General features: G+C 41.4%; 1 protein-coding gene across 2 annotated transcripts in view; it reads left to right on the forward strand.

Moving 5' to 3' along the window:
• The first annotated feature begins 9,896 nt into the window (after positions 1 to 9,896).
• The window catches only part of gabrb4 (gamma-aminobutyric acid type A receptor subunit beta4), a 49,753-nt gene continuing 41,478 nt past the window's right edge, over positions 9,897 to 18,171 (forward strand). Inside the window, exons 1-2 of one of the 2 annotated variants that reach the window (XM_079566157.1) lie at positions 9,897 to 11,041; positions 12,872 to 12,963. In XM_079566157.1, coding sequence (XP_079422283.1) covers positions 10,962 to 11,041; positions 12,872 to 12,963 — 172 coding nt within the window. In that variant the 5' untranslated portion in view covers positions 9,897 to 10,961. The remainder of the gene's footprint in view (positions 11,042 to 12,871; positions 12,964 to 18,171) is intronic. The other variant, XM_079566158.1, reaches the window with a different exon arrangement.

Here is an 18,171-nt window from a genome sequence, read left to right on the forward strand (position 1 = left end):
TAACGTTGCAGGCCAAAACTAGAAAAAGATCACAACTCTCCTTTATACTTGTACCTGTTTTGTTTTTAATTAAATGGGTTGTCTAATCTTTGTGATTTGTAATAAACAAATTGAACCACGTGGAGGTCTCAAGGCTGCCATGCAATCTGAACTTGTTCAAAAGGGAATATTACGCTAAATAATGTTGGCCATAAATAAGAGGGACACATTACTGTAAAGGGGTAATAAGTAAGATTTTACTGCCCTATAGCACAGAATGACCATAATATATCTGCACTGGCTTGATGGGAAGCTTGATCAATAGAACTGAATCAACACAACTCACCAGGTGCAGAGATTTGCCCTGCATCTCAGAGTTGACGTCTCATCTACATTGGGATCTAAATCCTGCATCCACCTTGCCACCATTTCCCACTGCTCGTCAAATATCACAAGACCCAGTTGTTCCCTCGCGTCTTGCCATTCGGCACTGTGTTACATTACCTATATGCGGCTCTTCTCCTGCGCCCGGCTGAGCTGTTAATTAGGAATCCCGAAAATGTGTCTTGATGCCAGTCACAGCTGTTATTGTGCAGGTGTGGGTGATGAGGATCTTAGAGCTGACAGCGCTACAGTGCAGTCCTCCGTGTCAAGGTGTGAGTACAGGGGGAAGACAAAGCGGGAACAGGTAAGGAGACTTTTGTCAAGGCATCAAGAAATGTTCAGACTCAGAGACCAAATAACAAACAATGAAAGCGGAAGCCACACAACTAATTATTATTAATTCATAATTCTTCAAAGAGATGAGTTCACAACTTGCAGGATCACTTTTCAGAGTCACACACGCAGAAATGCAAGAAAACATACAATTACACGTACTCACACTTGTATTGCGCTTTAGAAGCCTGTGTTACCAAGTTTCTCAAAGCGCTACACTTTATTAATTCACACCATACTCCGTAGTGGCAAGCTACAATTGTAGCCACAGCTGCCCCTTAGACTGATGGAAGCGAGGCAAACGGTCTGTGCCATCGGCCCCTCCAACCCCTCCAAATTAGCTACAGTCTGGAAGTGGCCTGTTTACTTGCATGAGTGTCATGTATGTTCATTAACATGCACTATTCCGACTTAATAAACAAACAACAAACAAACCACCAAAAGTCATTCACTCACACACACACATTGCATTAACTCTGGCCTATTGTACATGTTTTTAGTGGGGAAACCAAAGCAACCAGAGGAAACCTATAAGACACAAGGTGAACATGCAAATTCTACACAGAAAGGCCCCCTCCGGTCGATGATCAAACTCGTGACCTTCTGGCAGTCAAGCATGAGCGCTACCCGTCATAAAATTGCTCCAAATGCTTTATAATTAGAGGCACAGTGTTTTCCCCCACATGTCTGAGTTTACAATATACTAAAGGAGGACAAAGCTAATTTTGTTCCATAACTAGAAAAATAAAAATCAGGTGTAGCGCCTTTAAGTCAGCGCAGACATTTTGTTTTTTAAACAAAACAAACTGAACACAAAAACTAAATTGTAAGCAAGAGATTGAGCTGCCACCACTGATTATAGAAGCTGTAAAAATGTTATTGTCCATTCATGGCTCATTTGGCAAATAAGATAATATCTCTCCACGTACGTGGCTGACAGACTCGTACAGCCTCCCACTAATTTGCTTTATGACTTTGACTTACCTCCGTGCACCTGTGCGATAACCTATGATCGTCACCTAATCTTGTAACTTGTGGCAGGTACAGGCTATCTCATCATTTAAAATACCCCATAGGATTATTGAATCCCACCAGGAGTGACTTAAAATATTATCTGTTATGATCTGCTTACAGCTGCAGTGTAATTATTCTTGACCACATCTCGCCCTACTGTGTGGGGATGGGAGCGCTGAATCCATCTCTTTTTAATTAACCACAGAGAAGAAATAGCGCTCGCTCGATTCAACCCAGTCTGATTTCAATCCTCGCCTATATCATGTTGGCTGGTTGTCAGATACAAATTATATAAACCTTTCTACGAGTAGACTGAAAAGATCAACTACATTTTTAAAAACGGAGGGATGATGATTATTATTAACTTTCTAAAATAAAATTGGTCATCGAGGTCCGTGCTTTCACATAACCTATTTTTCCTTGAATTCCACCTTCTATGTACAGCTGCAAGAAGATGCAAGATGGTCTCGGCTTCGATTCCCGAGGGTGGATGTGGTCTATCTTCGTAGCGTTTGAATGTTCTGATGACGGTTTCGTCCTGCTGCTCCGTTTTCCCCAACAGAAAATAAGATAAGATAAGATAATCCTTTATTGATCTCACAAAGGAGAAATTCACTTGTTACAGTCGGCATTCAAGAAGATCACTCAGAGTTAATAAAGTGCAGCTGATACAGAGATTATTGCACATGTTACTTTACAGTCTTATTGTACATGTAAATGCACTATCCTGGTTGAATAAAAGTCAAATAAAAAACTTACGAGTACTTGTGTGGCAATATACTAACCTCATGCATTCGTTCTGACTAAAAAGATCCACAAAAGCATTATTTGAAATGGCATGACTTCGAGCCAAAAATAACCCTTGCAGTTCCGGCATAATAAAGTGTGTGGAAGTGAAGAAGAAGTGGAGCAGTAATTTGACATGTGGTGTAATGGACAGGACACTGGCTGATGGAATGAGCCTCAGTCCCGGAGAGAATTCCCTGGTCTTGTCTGTGATTAGACCTGGAAAGAGCGACTGCTGGTAAACACCAACCTTTTAGTCTGAGGTAGACAAGACACTTGACAAAGACGCCTGTCCAGTTCTGCCGGTTTGGCGCTAATGCAGCCGCCCTATTCACTATGCCTCCTTCCGTATATTTTTCTTTGTTGTTGTTTACTAGCTTTGCCCCACACTCGTCGCACCTACAGTAGTACTCCACGCACCACCGTGTCCCCTCTAGAAGCCTTTCACCGCATCTCAAAATATTTATGAATCAGTCACTTTTGCTTGGAGTGCTCTTGTGGTTGAGAGCCATACAATTCTACCTATAGCGAGCCATATTTGCACATCCAAGCGTGCGAGTCCATTTGGCGACTGGCTTGTATTGAGGAAAAAACGCTAATCCCAGGAACATGTTTTGTGTAATGTTCTCCCAGTAACAAACATACCAACGCTGTAAAGGACAAATAATAATTGTGCCTGCAGTGAATTTGTTGCATTTCTGTAAACAGCATCCCTCAATCTATTCCGCCTCTCTCAGCGAGACCACCAGGCACATCGCCTAAGGTCTGTTTCATATTGTGAATTAATTATCAGTCCTGATACTGTTAGCTCTGAAATGACATATTTTCGAGTCTTCAATCCCATCCTCTCCATCCACACGGACCTCACATTTCTGAATGCATTACCTCTGTGGCAAATGCAAAAGGGGGAATGGGAAGGTAGAGGGGCGAGGTGGCTTGCTCGTGGCTCTTTGTCGGGGGGGGGGGCTGTCTTAAATTCATATCCAGATTCATATCTGGATAGCTTCTGCTCACTGACTTTTAAAATATCTTTGTTTCCCCCCCCCCCAATGTGTATACAAGCTGCAAGCAGTCACGCAGCTGTTTCCATGGCAATATCTATCTGTGCAAAGAATTCATTAACCCTTTCTCGCAGTGTCGAAATCCCACGGAAAGGCGTCTAGATAGGGATCGAGCGAGCGTGGTGTTTCTGACCAGTCACCTCTATTTATTTATCATCTGAGTTTCCTCTTTCTTGTCGGTGGTGAGTTCCATTTGGCAGACATTGTTTTTGTGTTCGTCAGACAAGCCAAAGATAATGCATCATACTCAGGCACTTAAACTTTCAGAAAATTCCCAACTAAGTAGACATTAAGTGCATATAAAGATGCTCTATGATCCGTTGTGTGTTCACCCTTCCAAACGGAGGGGAGAGTTGATGAAAGATAAATTAATGCCACGCTGAAAGCTGAAATCTGAAATCTATCCAGTTGAAAGACTGGGGCTTGTAGGAATAGAGGGAACTTCGGATTGTGCGTGTAAAAGTGGCACAGTAGGTTACATTCATGACACATCAAGAGATTCTGAAGAGTCTTGGGGTTGTGTCACCAAAACCCACAAAGATTTCGAGGAAAAATACATCAGACAAACGTCCATGATTTGAAGATGTCTGTCAGTACAATCTGGACAGTTAGCAGACAATGAACTGTATTTGTATATGAGAGAAAAGGTATCTTCAAATATGATTAGCTTGTTTTCATATTGATTTCAAAATTTAGAAGGTTTAACCTCAGGTCGAACCCTGACAAACCCTTTGTCATTTGTTTTGATTGTTTCTAGTGTGATTGTTTCTATGAAGGCCTTGAGGGTGTTCTTGTTGAATATGGACCAAATGAAACGCACTGGGTGAGGCAAGGGCCAGAATTACAGATCCCAATTAGCGCGTGTCCTCCGTCAATAGCTATTCACCATCGAGTGTTGTGTCTGGCCCATCCTGGTTTTGGAGTCGGCGGTCCGTGAGAGAGCGTCGGATGTTAGTGGAGGGTTTCAGGTCAGTTAGCTGGGGGCTTCTGCTGCTGGTGCTATTCTCGCCTCAAGAAGATGAACAGGTAGGAGGAAACCAAAGAGCCTTTGATGAGTAAAGTCTAGTGATCTGAGGTGTGCCATCTGAGATTTACACTTTTTTTTTTAATTGGTAATGCAGCCTAAATTAGAAATGCATGTTAACTTAAAAATAATATACAAATTTTTTGTTTCAGTCATGATTGTCTTTTGTTAAGGTTCTGTTTTAAAGGGGCTAGATGCCAGTTAGACATTTTATACTCACTACAGTGTCTGCGTACATTGGTGTATGAATGAGAGTATGAATGGGTGAGTGGATCCTTGCTGTAAAGCGCTTTGAGTGCCTAATGTAGGTGGAAAAGCGCTTTATAAGTTGAGACCAATTACCAATTACAATTACTGCCACCTCAGGTCATACGTGTAACTGCACCTTCTATATTAATAAGCTCGTGCATGACGGCACTTCGGACCCGAATTAACACCTTTTTGAGTGACAGTGCAGGACTTTAGAAGCAGTTGTGGTGAATATGTATGGGCTCATTCTACACCTTAGGACATTGTTGGAACATGTAGGGGGAGGAAAATACATAATTTTGACATTTTTAAACTCTGTATAGTCCCTTTAATATTAAATGATTGAATTTGTTGGGGGGAAAAAGTTGCTACCAATTTTTGTTTAATTTGTTTAAACAGAAACTCTGATTTGCAGCCTTACTTGAAACTGATCTTTTTTTTGAAGACATTTCAATTGACATTCTTGTTTATGGACATATGGACACATCATGTTGGTTAGATAACATATCGGGGTGTCAAATAGTTGTCGTCTTATTATATTTAACTTTTTAGCCTATTTTTATCTAAATTCTGTGCCATATATGTGTTATGTTGCACGATTGTACCGAGAAAAAAATCCTAGTTTGTAAAACCTGTTCTCAGACAAAGGCAATAAAAACTATTCTGATTCTAATTCTGATTCTGTGAGCAGTCGAACAGCCCTCCTGGACAATACAGAGAGAAACCTGTTTAATTAAAGTTTTCAATGCTTTAATTTGACTTTTTAGCTATCTGCGTACAAATCTCTTAACCACTGATCAGCCTCCAAATCGATTCACAGAAGGATTGAACATTAGGATTAGTTTTTTCTCTTCACGGTTTGCCTTTTTGTTTATTGTTGTCATACCTTGAGCAAGACCCTGATTTGCTTCACATAATGTTCATACATAACACATTCGCCGGTGTCCAAACAGTCGTCAAAATAGAAATTCCATATGTAGCTGCTGTGCCATTTAAATAAAGTGTCTTTGTCTATTTGAACCTTTGTATGTCTCCTTTGCATGTGTTGTTTGTGTGTTGAGTGTAAACAGCTCTAGTCTCAAGTATTTGGAACATCATGGTGCAGTTCAGCTTCAACGAGCAACACGCTGCACTTTGATTGGGCTTTCTGCCGTAGCATAGCAACAATTGCTTGGTAGCCTGCTTCGAGGTTGTGCTTTAGAGCTGTGTGTCATGTGTTTTCAAAGCCTCCCATCTCATCATTTCGGTCAATGAGTGGCGTGCTGCACACTGACGTTGAACCTTCATTTTCTCAAAGCCCCGTCAGGTATATGGTAATGCCATAAAACCGTGGGGAGGCGAGGCTTTGATCCAACAGTGTGATCACAGCTATATGCAGTGAATAAGGGCAAGTCGTACAGCACACGTCGGGATTCAAATCAGTCACTTTCAAATGGACTCGGACAAAATGGCTGACTCAGACTCTGTTAATCCGGTTATAAGCAAAGATGACATACACTTGCAAGATTTGCCTTTGTGCAGCAACTCAAAGGGAATGAAAATATTCAAACTCTATGGTCTGTGTGACAAGAGCCTCCATTTATTCATCTGCTCTATCAAGTGCAGGTGACTGATGCCCATCCCAGAGGCTACTGGCCTCAGGCAGGGTATCCAGGTAGTGGCTAGTCAAGTTCACAGAGACATACCACCATAAATAATCATCATCATCATCATCATCATCATCATCATCATCATCATCATCATGGCTTACATTTGTGTTGTGCTCTACTAGCCATCACGTTATCACGTTTCCCATCTGTGCCATCAGCCCCTTCGACCACCATTCACTCACTCACTCACTCACTCACTCACTCACTCACTCACTCACTCACTCACTCACTCACTCACTCACTCACTCACTCACTCACTCACTCACTCACTCACTCACTCACTCACTCACTCACTCACTCACTCACTCACTCACTCACTCACTCACTCACTCACTCACTCACTCACTCACACAAACGATCTCCCATCCAAGTACTAGCAGGACCTTCCTTGCTTAACTTCTGAGATCTGACGGGATCGGGCAGAGCAAAGGCGGTTTGGCCCATAATAATCATTCATTCTCAAAATAACATCCATGTATCGAACACAAGTTTGTTATAGAATGATGAGTGACGTGCAGAAAGATTACTGTTGACCTTCTGGCAATACTCACTCTATCTGGGCTGACAGTCAAGTGACCAGTAAAATCAGAATGGTATGCAAACAAAAATCAAACAATTATCCTATGCCAGGGACTTTTGGAGTGTACTATGAATCACTGCATGACCATGTATCACTACATTAATATGCTTTCCTCTTCTGATGTGGTAATGCTGATATGAATATAAAATCCAACTACTTAGAGTGAATCCAAAACAAAATGTTTTATCACACATCTTTCTATCACTTGGCATTCCCAGTGTGTGGTGCATGTTCTTAGAAAGTCTGCTGGAGCATCTTCTCACATGCCACTTGAATGTCCTGTTCGTTAGTTAAAGTCAGTTGGACTGCTTGTCAGATATGAACGGGAAGAGAAAAAAATAAGTGACTTGGAGGCATTACATTACCATGTGATACTATTTATATCGGGGGAGCAAGGGTGACCCACTAACTCACATGTGTTATGCAACATATGAATGAAGTATAAAGGCACGTGCTCATGACAGAGCATTGGTTCTGCTTGTCATTGATGCCATTTAGATTTTGTTGCTGGGGAATGCTCCAAAATTAGGGAAATGATTTTGAGTTGGTCCAATCAGAAAAACCTCACACTGAGGAGGCTGGGATCTTCAAAGGTAAGAATATGTTGTTTATCTTCCTTTGAGTCTAAAAGCCCCAATAAAAAAAAGCCAATGCACGAATGATGTGGATATACCTGTGTCAAAATAGGCGACAGTGGGAACAACATGTTTACATACACAAATACAAAGACACGCGCATTTTTTCACACTGTGACATGAAACCAGAATTTACTTTGACTTTTTTTTTAATTTTTAGGTCAAATAAAATTTTAGAAATTATTTCAATTTGCTAAATGCCAGAAGAATGAGAGTTTTCTCCATGGTTTTATATTATTATATTTTACAAAGCCAAAAGCTCACATACTTTTCATTAATATTTGGTAGCATTGTCTTTAAACTGTATAACTTTTGAATATCCTTCCACAAGCTTCTCACAAAAGTTGGCAGGAATTTTGGTCCCCCCTTATCCTCCAAACATGACGATGGTCATTATGGCCAAATTATTATTATTATTTTTTTCATCAGACCACAACAATTAAAGTCTTTTTCCTTGTGTGCATTTGCAAACTCCAATCTGGCTTTCTGATGTTTCTTTTGGAGTAAAAGCTTCTTCCTGCAGAGGACCTTCTCAGTCCATGTCGGTACAGGACTTGTTTAAACTCTGGATAATGACAAACTCTGACCAGGTTCAGCATCTTCACCAGGTCTTTTGCTTTTGTCATTTCCATCTTTTTTATACTTGTGTATAATTGTTTGAACCAATGACCATGGCTCCTTGAGGTGTCTTGAAATTGCACCCAAGGAGGAACCAGACTTGTTCAAGCTTCCAAGGACATGACATCGTCACCTGGGCTTTCCCAAATTGTATAGTAATCTCAGTGTAAACGTCTGACTTTGAAAAAAGTTAGAGAAGAAAGTTACAAAGAAAATCTAACACAATCTATCTCTTATTCCTCTGGCATTTAGCAAATGGAGATCATTTTGAAAATTCGAACCTAAAAAAGGAAAAGTTAATTCTTATATAGTGTATCTATCTCGTTCCCACTGTAATTATCATTGTATAGCCTATTTTGTTCTTGGCACACTATTTGTTTGAAATAAATTAAAATGAAATGAAATCCTCATAAACTATTTCATATTTGTGAGACCAGTGATCAATCATGTAGTTAAAAACAAACCCTGTTATAAAAAATAAATTTGTTTCATCTTATTGGACACCAAATAAAACTATATATTTGAGTGATGGTTGAAAATGTGGCGTCATTCATAATCCTCGCTGGACAAGACACATTGTAAGTGGAGCTTGTAGCAGGATTGTTTGGTCACTGACTAAATGGCTTGCTATTAATAATGTACATATTTTCATTCATCTTTAACACAGGAACGGATGAAAAGAATCACAAACATGATCCAACCATAAATCAGTACTAAACATTGTCGTATGATTGTCCACAGGCTGCCTGGTCATTGATAATCATGATATTGTGTTTGAGCAGGTATAATTGCAATCCCTCTCTGTTTCAGCAACATTTTTCTCAATATTAATAATCGTCTTGTTTTGTTTTCATGCGCTCTTTACTGAAATTCTTTTCTTTTTTTTCTTCTTCTTTCTTTTTTTTGTAGATAGGATGCTGTGAAGGAGTATTGCATCTTTTTTAGACACACTGGAAGAATAGTTCATGACCTTTAAGAGAGCTGTGATCAGAGCCTGTGGGACAAGGACCACCCCCCCAACCCCTTTTTCAGGAGAGAACATAACATGGTGCTTTGTGGATACAGCATGTTTTAAAAGTGACGAAAAATCAATAAAGAAGTGTTCCCACAGAGATGGCCCTGTCAAGATGAAGATGATGATGATGATGGTGATAATTATGAGAAGCCAATATAGATGATTAAAATGCAGAGTGCCACTGTAGAGGCTGCGTGGACTGATGGCACAGGGATGGCTCCGTGGCACCGGTTGCCATGCCTTTGTCCCACTGACTCCACAGCGGTGACAGCTGTGGGTCTACTCCTTTAAACGAGCCTTTGCGCATAGCCTTCGAAACACCACAACTGCATCAGTGCTGCTGGGTTGCTTAGCAACTGGACAGCACAGAGATCCCTGAAGAAAGCCTCCTCTTCTGTATAAAACACAAGCTTGTATGATTCTTGCATTGTGATGTGCGCGTATTTGCAGTTTGCGCCAAGGATGTTTACTCATGATCAAACAAATAAACAACAGTGAAATCTACACAGTCAAATCACCAGTGTGCGTGGGTGCGTGCCAATGGGTGCGAGTCAGGAAGATGGCAAAGTAGAGGAATGCCTAAACCCCAGAGCGCACAGAGACGGCACCTAAAGGTAGAGGGATTCCATTGTGCCAAGTACATGCAGTGGCTGATGAACCCACCTTTAGTGTCCCCCTGGACAGCGTTAGAGGCTAAACCCTCTGTCTACAGACCTCACAGACAAAAGGCTGAGATTTGCTGCCCGCGTGTGCGCGGACTGTTGAATGTGTCATTTGTTTGGAGCTGCGAGCGGAGCACATTACGCGCGTCCATTTAGCGTCTGACAGCGGAAGCCAGTGGACTTCACATTGGTCCGCATGTTTAGTGAGCTCTGATACATGCACTGGTGTATCAGGGGCCATCCATATTTCTCGGCACCTCATTTTTTCCACCAGAGGAGTGATATAGCCTGCTCTGACGTCTGCATCAGATATTACCCAGTGCTTTTTCAATGTGCATTTTCCCCTCAGTGACTTTGCGCTGATCTACATCATCATCGGCGGCAGAAGCGGCATCAACGGGGGCAAAAGGGAATGAAGATTTCATTTTTGTGTTTTAGAAGAAGTCCGCCGCTCCCTCTGAGTCGAGCAGCTCCCCGAGCTCTAACCGATATCTTTGAAGAGCATCACGTTGTGGAATAGTCTGGCGCCTTTAGCCTCTTTGGAACCATGCCTCTTTTGCAAATTTGGACTGGGAAATTGTATCCACCGATTTGATCACTTCTGCCCGCTGCAGCTGCTCAGCCATTCATGTCAGTGTTTGTGTTTTTCAGGAGAGCACTTGTCATCACTTTTAAAAGTATTGTGTGAGCGTTTTTGAGCAAGATGTCTGATCTTCTGGTGTTGGTCGAGGGGCTGTGTGACCTGCACGGATTTCCATAGCTCGGGAAAAACAGCGGGGGCCAATTACCACGTTTTTGTTTGCAAAAGAGCCACAATTTCTCCAAGACACTGCATGCGTAGATGTAGGCTAGTTTATTGGACATTTCCCAGAGGCAATTCTTTTTGATTGCCATTTTATTTTGTATGTTTTTGGAAGGACCACTGGACTGGTTGGATTATATGAACTATATCTAGTATACGGATTTGTGGAGATGTTGGGTCGCCAAGAAGATAAATTATGTGGAATTTTCTCTGCTCTGGCGGCTTTGTCCTTCGTATGCTTTATTCAAAGGTAAGAAAATGGCACAAAACTTTTCACACCAATAAACCTGATTAGCGCTCAATGAAAGGCTCAGATGTGGCAAATCGCATTAACGCACTACCAGGCCTACTTATTAGGACCAATGTGGCTGTGTATGCGCTCTATTAGACTGTTGTGACTGGCGTGTGCGTAAAAGCCAACGCGCGCGCACACACCATATGAAACCTTTTGTAAAAAAAAAATGTAATCTATCCCCGTATTAAAACGTCTCTGTGGTTACGGAATATGGGGCCACTTTAATTATCAGCCTATTATGATACGCTGGTGAGTAGGCGATGATTCCGTGATAGGATTTCTCCAATCAGCCCATCATCGTTGTCACTTATATGAGCCCACAGCCTCATCGTGCCAGTCTCTCTCCACTAGTCAAATATTCGACAGCAGGTCACCACCTCCGCACAATTCATTGTCTGAAAATTTTAACAGATTTTGGTTTTGTCTTTCGGCTCTGTCAATACAATATGCCTTTTGTTGTTGTTGTTGTTGTTGACATAGCCAGATATTACAGAACTGTCTCCTGTGGCCCTCTTCCTTGCCTGCAGTAACCAGGTGTGAAATGATGCCTCACTTGTTTTCAGTTAAATTACAAATGAGTGGGTGGGGTGTCACTCATATCCACACATGATGCTCAATGATACATGTATTCCCCGTCAGGAGGAATGTGTCCACAGCCTAAATCCATCCATCCCTACAAACATCGTTACCTATGGGTTAATTGCACAGTGTCCCCCCCCCCTTCTCAAGGCCCCGGGGCTATCTTGACTATCTACCAGGGGAGCAATTTAAACCCACTCCCTGAATACTATACCCTCCATAACCTCGGCTTGGACATGCAGCGTCTCCAGTCAGCCGTTGAAGAGCCGTTGGGTCAAGAAGCAAATGTTATAGGTGTCAGTCAGCGCTGCCCAGACTATGCATTCCTCATGGGGACTGTCTGTCTACGGCCCGTGTAAAGAGTAGTGGTGTATGTGGTGTTGTCCGCTCATTGAAATGCAACTCCATGTGTTCACTGGGATGGACCTCTACCATCACAGGTGAGCTAACAACAGTGGCATTTGAAACGTCACTGCGCATGGAGTGGCCGGACATTGATCGGATGCTTTGTGGATGACGCTCCTGCTCATTATGAACAATTGTGTGAGGAGACGTACATTTTTTTTCCACCAGCACCAGGAGAAATCATACCGTATCACTGTTTTAAGCATCCCTAAATTGACAATACCCTTTCTAAATGCATTTGGTTGCTGTTTAAGACGTGGTAAAGTAGCCAAATCCAATGGTTTCTAAGTCTTACATACTCATATCTGTAGATTCTTGAAAGTCACTATCTACGAATGTGTCATGTGCATTTGAAAAATTCCTCAAAGCAATCTTAAACAAACAATAATCTTGAAACAATCCTTCCACAAACCCTGCACTCGTTCTTGCTTATCGATCACTAAGTGTATCGCTTCTTACAAGAGCAAAAACATAGTCAAGGCCACGGTCCAACTTTTACTTTACATTGAGACAAAGAGATGTTTACTTTCAAGCGGGGGATGAATCGATGCCCTGATGGAGGCATTTATTATGCTGAGTCCATTCTTCTTTGGTCAAAGCCTCATTATGTTGACGTAAGTGCTTCCTCTTCAAAGGTAGCATTCATGTCATTAATGTGGAGAACAGAGAGTACATGCTGTAATTTCCTGGCTTTCTTCTTGCAGGAGGAGGAGCGCTTTAAAGAAAAAATAAAGACTTGTTTAAATGACTCAATTTTGCAGAAAAATAATGAACTGTACGTTTTATGGTCTGTGCCCTCAGCTCCTCTGGAAGCATAGGAATGTCTGTGGCCAAGACCACTGTGGACAAGTTGCTGAAGGGATATGACATCCGCTTAAGACCTGATTTCGGAGGTTAGTGCTGAACACTCATGCTATTTTTGGTATTTTGCCAGTGTATTACAATGGTGCTGTGAACATGGTGACAACACTGCATTTATAATACTCAGATGTTATTAGTGATCACTTTTTTTGCCATAGAAAAACAAAAACACTGTCACACATAACAGATATTGATGTCATGCAGTGCAACTGGTATTGCAGTAACAATATGAAGGGGAAACACTGGGTTGTATTCATATTTTGATTTCCATTCATCCATTTTCGTCCGCTTTATGTGGGGCCGGATCGCAGAGGCAGCAGTCTGAGCAGAGATTCCCGGACTTCCCTATATTGACTCATTTAATAATCTGGACAAACTCTTCATTAAAAATATTAAACATATACTGATGAATTCCATGTCTGATTGAAGACCACAAAGATACGTTAACATACACTTCTTTCGGATAAGGATGTTATACACGGTCCAAAAAACAACGTCGCCACAAAAAAAAAAAAAGATCACATGCTTTAATTTTCCATTGGATCGCCTATAGTTTTGATTACATTTCCTGCGGCATTGTTTCAAAAAGCTTCTGCAAATGATCCAGCTTTCAACAAGATCTTGTATTGATGATGGGAGACTGTGATCACTGGCTAAAGCCTTCTCCAGCAACATCCCAGAGATTCTTAGTGGGGTTAAGATCCATGCTCCCTGAACCACTCTTTCACAATGTGAGCCCAGTGAACCCTGACACTGTCATCTTGGAATATGCTCGTGCTATCAGGGAAGATCCATTGATGGAATAACCCGGTCATTCTGAATGCTCAGGTCGTCAGGTGATCTCATTCTTTGGGCACATAGTGTTGCTGAACTCAACTGCAGCAACCCCAGATCATAACAGTTAGCTGAATACAGATGGCAGTCAGGCGGTGTATAATTCCCACCAGAATTTGAATTTTATGATTTATTTATTTTATTATGCATTTGATTTCCAGAGCAAGAAAAGCAAATTTGCTCCATTAGCTTTTATTGGAATTGCACATCTTTTGCACCCAGCTATAATGGTTGCTTTGATCATTTTTGGCGTGGGCGACAAACCATTAGCGGGTTTCTTTTGGGCTTATTGCTTCACCCCAAATCTGCAAATATACAAGTTGGCACATTGTAATTGATTTCATGGATATCAAATGGCGTGCGTGCGTCTCTGAGGCTGCAGCCCAGATATAGAAGTGTCGGGTGGGTATGAGCATCTGAAGCAGGGACTGTGCAAGGCCAGTCAGCGGTGACGTCACGGCGGCTTCTCATCTTTGACTGTGAGCTCAGTGATGGCCCTTATTTAACCACGCAGGACTCCTCAGCGCAGCCTTATTGTCCCCATTAATCTTTTATTCTTTAAAAAAATGTCTTGTTTAGAATAGCTAATGGCTTATTACAGTTGGTGCCATGAGAGATAAAAACAAGGGAGGCTGTTTTCCCCCCTCTAACCGGGCCATGTTAACAGAGTGTGTTGTTAATTTAATGAGAGCAAGGAACACAATAGACTGTCTGATGCCACTTCATGTAAATTCACACTAGAGCCACAAACCAAAGCAAACATGTTCAAAGGCAGCTCACCAGGGAGATATCAACCCACGCAAACTGGCAACCCGAGTTTTTACACTTTTTTATTTATGGTAAAGAGGCCATTTTACTCCACTAATTAAATACACAGGAACCCAGATAGGAGCTTTACAACCTCGCCATTGTCTTGCGGGAACAGATTGTGGCCCATCAATCCAGTGACTACGGGCCACAAACGGTTGATGAAGATTAAACAGTGAAAGGCATACAGCAGGTACACCTCCTTGTGTAACCTTCATCTGGTTCGGTGCTCCGCCAAATACAGATGCTCTGATGAAGACTTATGTGCCAGAACGTGTTAGAGTGAAGTTAGCGGTTGTAAAAAATATGTTTTTGTCGAGGTTGCGTCTTGTTCTATTCATTGGACGGCTGCCATTTTTTTTTTCCGTGAGGTTTTAGTGGAAGGCGGGAAGGCGAGGAGAAAGCAGACTTTTGCTTTTGACTGTTTTCAAAGGCATTTGCTTAAGAGAGGACAAAACTCTATCTCAGATGGCAAGACTCAATAACAGTGATTAAAGGTTGCATATGGAAAAAAAAAAGAGTTTAACCTCTTAACCTTAACCGAGTGCATTTTCTCCAGTTCAGCTTTACCAAAACACCTCATTTGAAAGCTAAGACCAACAAAACTGATCTAAACTGATCTTTTTCCTTGCATTGTTGCCGTGTCACTTTTTAAAAAACGTTCTTTTCATTGCTTTTTTTTGGGTTTTAATCCTCGTTTTTGTCTCATTTCTGTTGCCATTTTGACGCTTTTTTTCAATAAGCTTTCAGATTTGGGTGAAGCCAAACTGGAGAGAATGTGCTCGGTTCAAGTGGGTGTTAGAGGTTCAGTAAGTATATACAGGAGCCGACAAGTCAATGGGCTTATCTCACACTCACAAATCACACTCACATCTCATAAAACCTAGAATACCCCAAAAATTTTACCACCAGGCTGAGATCAAGACCAAATCAGGACTTATCTATATCAACAAAGGATAGAACAAATACCTAACTTAAATGCATTACAAAAGCAAAAGCAGGTGGCCCTGTATCTCCAGAAAATGTTTGACCGTTTGAGAAACATTGTCCTATGTCAAATCAAAACTGTTTTTACTTGAATGTATGACGAGATACATGTATGTGCAAAGCATCTTTGTTCATCCCCACCTGTGATTGATATAAATGTGAAGCCCCTTAAACAATCACTACATCTGTAATATAGTTTTAAAAGACTTTATATAACATGAGAATGCACATGCCTGTTACCCAGCGGTCACTTTGATCCGTGTGCATCCTCTATAACTTTGAAAGTGCTCCTTATCTCTGCCTTACCCCGGGGCCAGGGAGCTGTAGTTCATCACATCTTGATGTTTCCAGCATCAGTCAGCTGCTTCTGTCCTGACACAACTGCTGACCACCTCCAGCTCTCCACTTTGGACAAACCGACTTTAATTTGGCGTCACTGCTGAACACTCACTGTGGCTCCTAGAGCTTTGCCAACACTGAAACTAGTTCATGGATCAGACCAGCGCTGAAGGGGAGAACTTGAATTTTTAATCGTTACAATTTTGTGACACCATCCAGATCTATTGAAACCCATTGGAACCAAAGTTATTCTCAAAAATCAGTGTTTCTTTATTTACGATCTCTCTTTTATGTTCATTTAAAATTTATATAGGATAGGATGCTTAGTCAGCTCCATCTACCTTGCATGTTTCAACTGAATTAGGGAAAGGTTAAGACATTTTGTTCACGCATATGCAATTCAACATGAAGGATAAGTTGTACATCAGCATGCCCCATATGGCCGGGATGTGTGCTCCTCCATATGGTCATATTTTGGACTAATCAAATCGCCCACAGCTCTTCATGGGGGTACGGGAATTTAAATTCACTGCCGCCTCCGAAAACATTAGTATCTCCCACCGTAGGCCGAGCAGCACGTTGTGTTAAATGATCTGCCTGAGAAATTCCACATTATGGAAGCAAACAATCAGCAGCGAAATTAGTGCAGCAAACGTATGCATGCATATTTATGTTATTGTGTGCTCTACTAAGCACATTCATTCGTCATTTGATATTTGATGCTAATTTAGCTCAGCCTCAGCAGCATCAAAGTACAAATATGCATACGACGACATTAAAGCATGGTACATTATCTTTACAACAAAAAGAATAAAAGGTAAGACAAAGGAGAAACATTTTAGGTAAAAGTAAAATTTTGCAAAATCATAACTGTTGAAAGTTTGAAGTTTCTTCCCCTTGTTCTCCTAAACTCATCAAAATACTGTACGCTGTTTATTGCCCGCTCCCCGCACTCGGGCACTGCTCCCTTCTCATCTGTTCAGCCTTGCATGGATGCACTCCGATTCCTCTGAACATGCAGCGCTGGAGAAAGCTCAAGACTCTGCATATCTCACATCTGCATGATTACTTTCCCTCGCACTTGTTTTCCTCTGCTATAAAACCACGATTACAAACTGCGCCCGTCACTGTCTCGAATGCACATTGCAGCTACTTTTGTGTCCACACAGTAAAAATTGAAGCACACTCTTTGAGTTTAACAGCGCATACGGTACTGTCCATACAACTTAGGCAGGTGCAAGGAGCAATTCTTAATAAATATGGTGAAGTTATTCGAAGACAGGTCAGTGAGTGCCCCCACCAAAAAATCATTCTTTTTGTACTGTTTTTATTGTATGAAGTGAAGAAAAACCGCACATTTTTGACACAGTTGTGGACCGTTGGAATCAAGAATTTAAACAATGAACGAGATCTCCTAACACCAATAGTAATAGTAGAAATAGTAGTTTGAGTGCAACCAATTTCGATTTATCTTTTTAAAGAAGTACTAAGTAAGGGTAATACAAGTGTTAATGGTGTCTCTGGCCGGAAAACCACAATTGCAACTTCGCTACCACCGGGTTGGAGTCACCAATTCATACTAATGGAATCACGAAGAAGAAGCTAACAGGCTAACAGGCAAAACTCACTCTGAGCTAGAACCACAGTATTTACAGCCAAGTTTGAGTGAAAAAACCCCATCTCTATTGTGTAATTGGATGTACAATATCCCTCTCTCCCTTTGTCTTTTCTGTCAGCGTAGTATTTACTCTCACAGACAATCAATGAGTAAAAAAAACGCAACATGCTACGACACCTGCAGTGGTGCTTATGGCCTCTAAGGGTACGAGTTACTTAGAACTGCTTTAATGATTTTTTGTTTGTTATTAACAACCTCAAAATATGCGTAGGCGTATAAACAGGACCGTTACTACTCCCATTACTACCGTTTTACTGCAGCACTTCCAGGTAGGTCTTAAAAGTGGGCTGGGTCACTCTTACCACCTCTCATCATTATTATCGATTAGTGCATTTAAACTGGAATTGTGTGGATTTATGACCTGCTCGCATGCACTGCTCATGCTGCAAGAAACGTTACCATAAAGATCACATGTTTTGCAAGAATTACTATAAACTGCAATGTGATTTTCCATTCGGAGATAAAAAAAAAAGCATCTGTTTATTGGTCCGGCACTCCACATTTGCCCTTCAAAACACATCGTGATGGGAAAGACCTTTGCTTGGCACACCACAAATGTAAAGACATAGTTTTTTTATATTGTTTCAAAACACCC

The sequence above is a fragment of the Gobius niger genome, assembly GCF_951799975.1.
Source record: "Gobius niger genome assembly, chromosome: 11".
Lineage (NCBI taxonomy): Eukaryota > Metazoa > Chordata > Actinopteri > Gobiiformes > Gobiidae > Gobius > Gobius niger.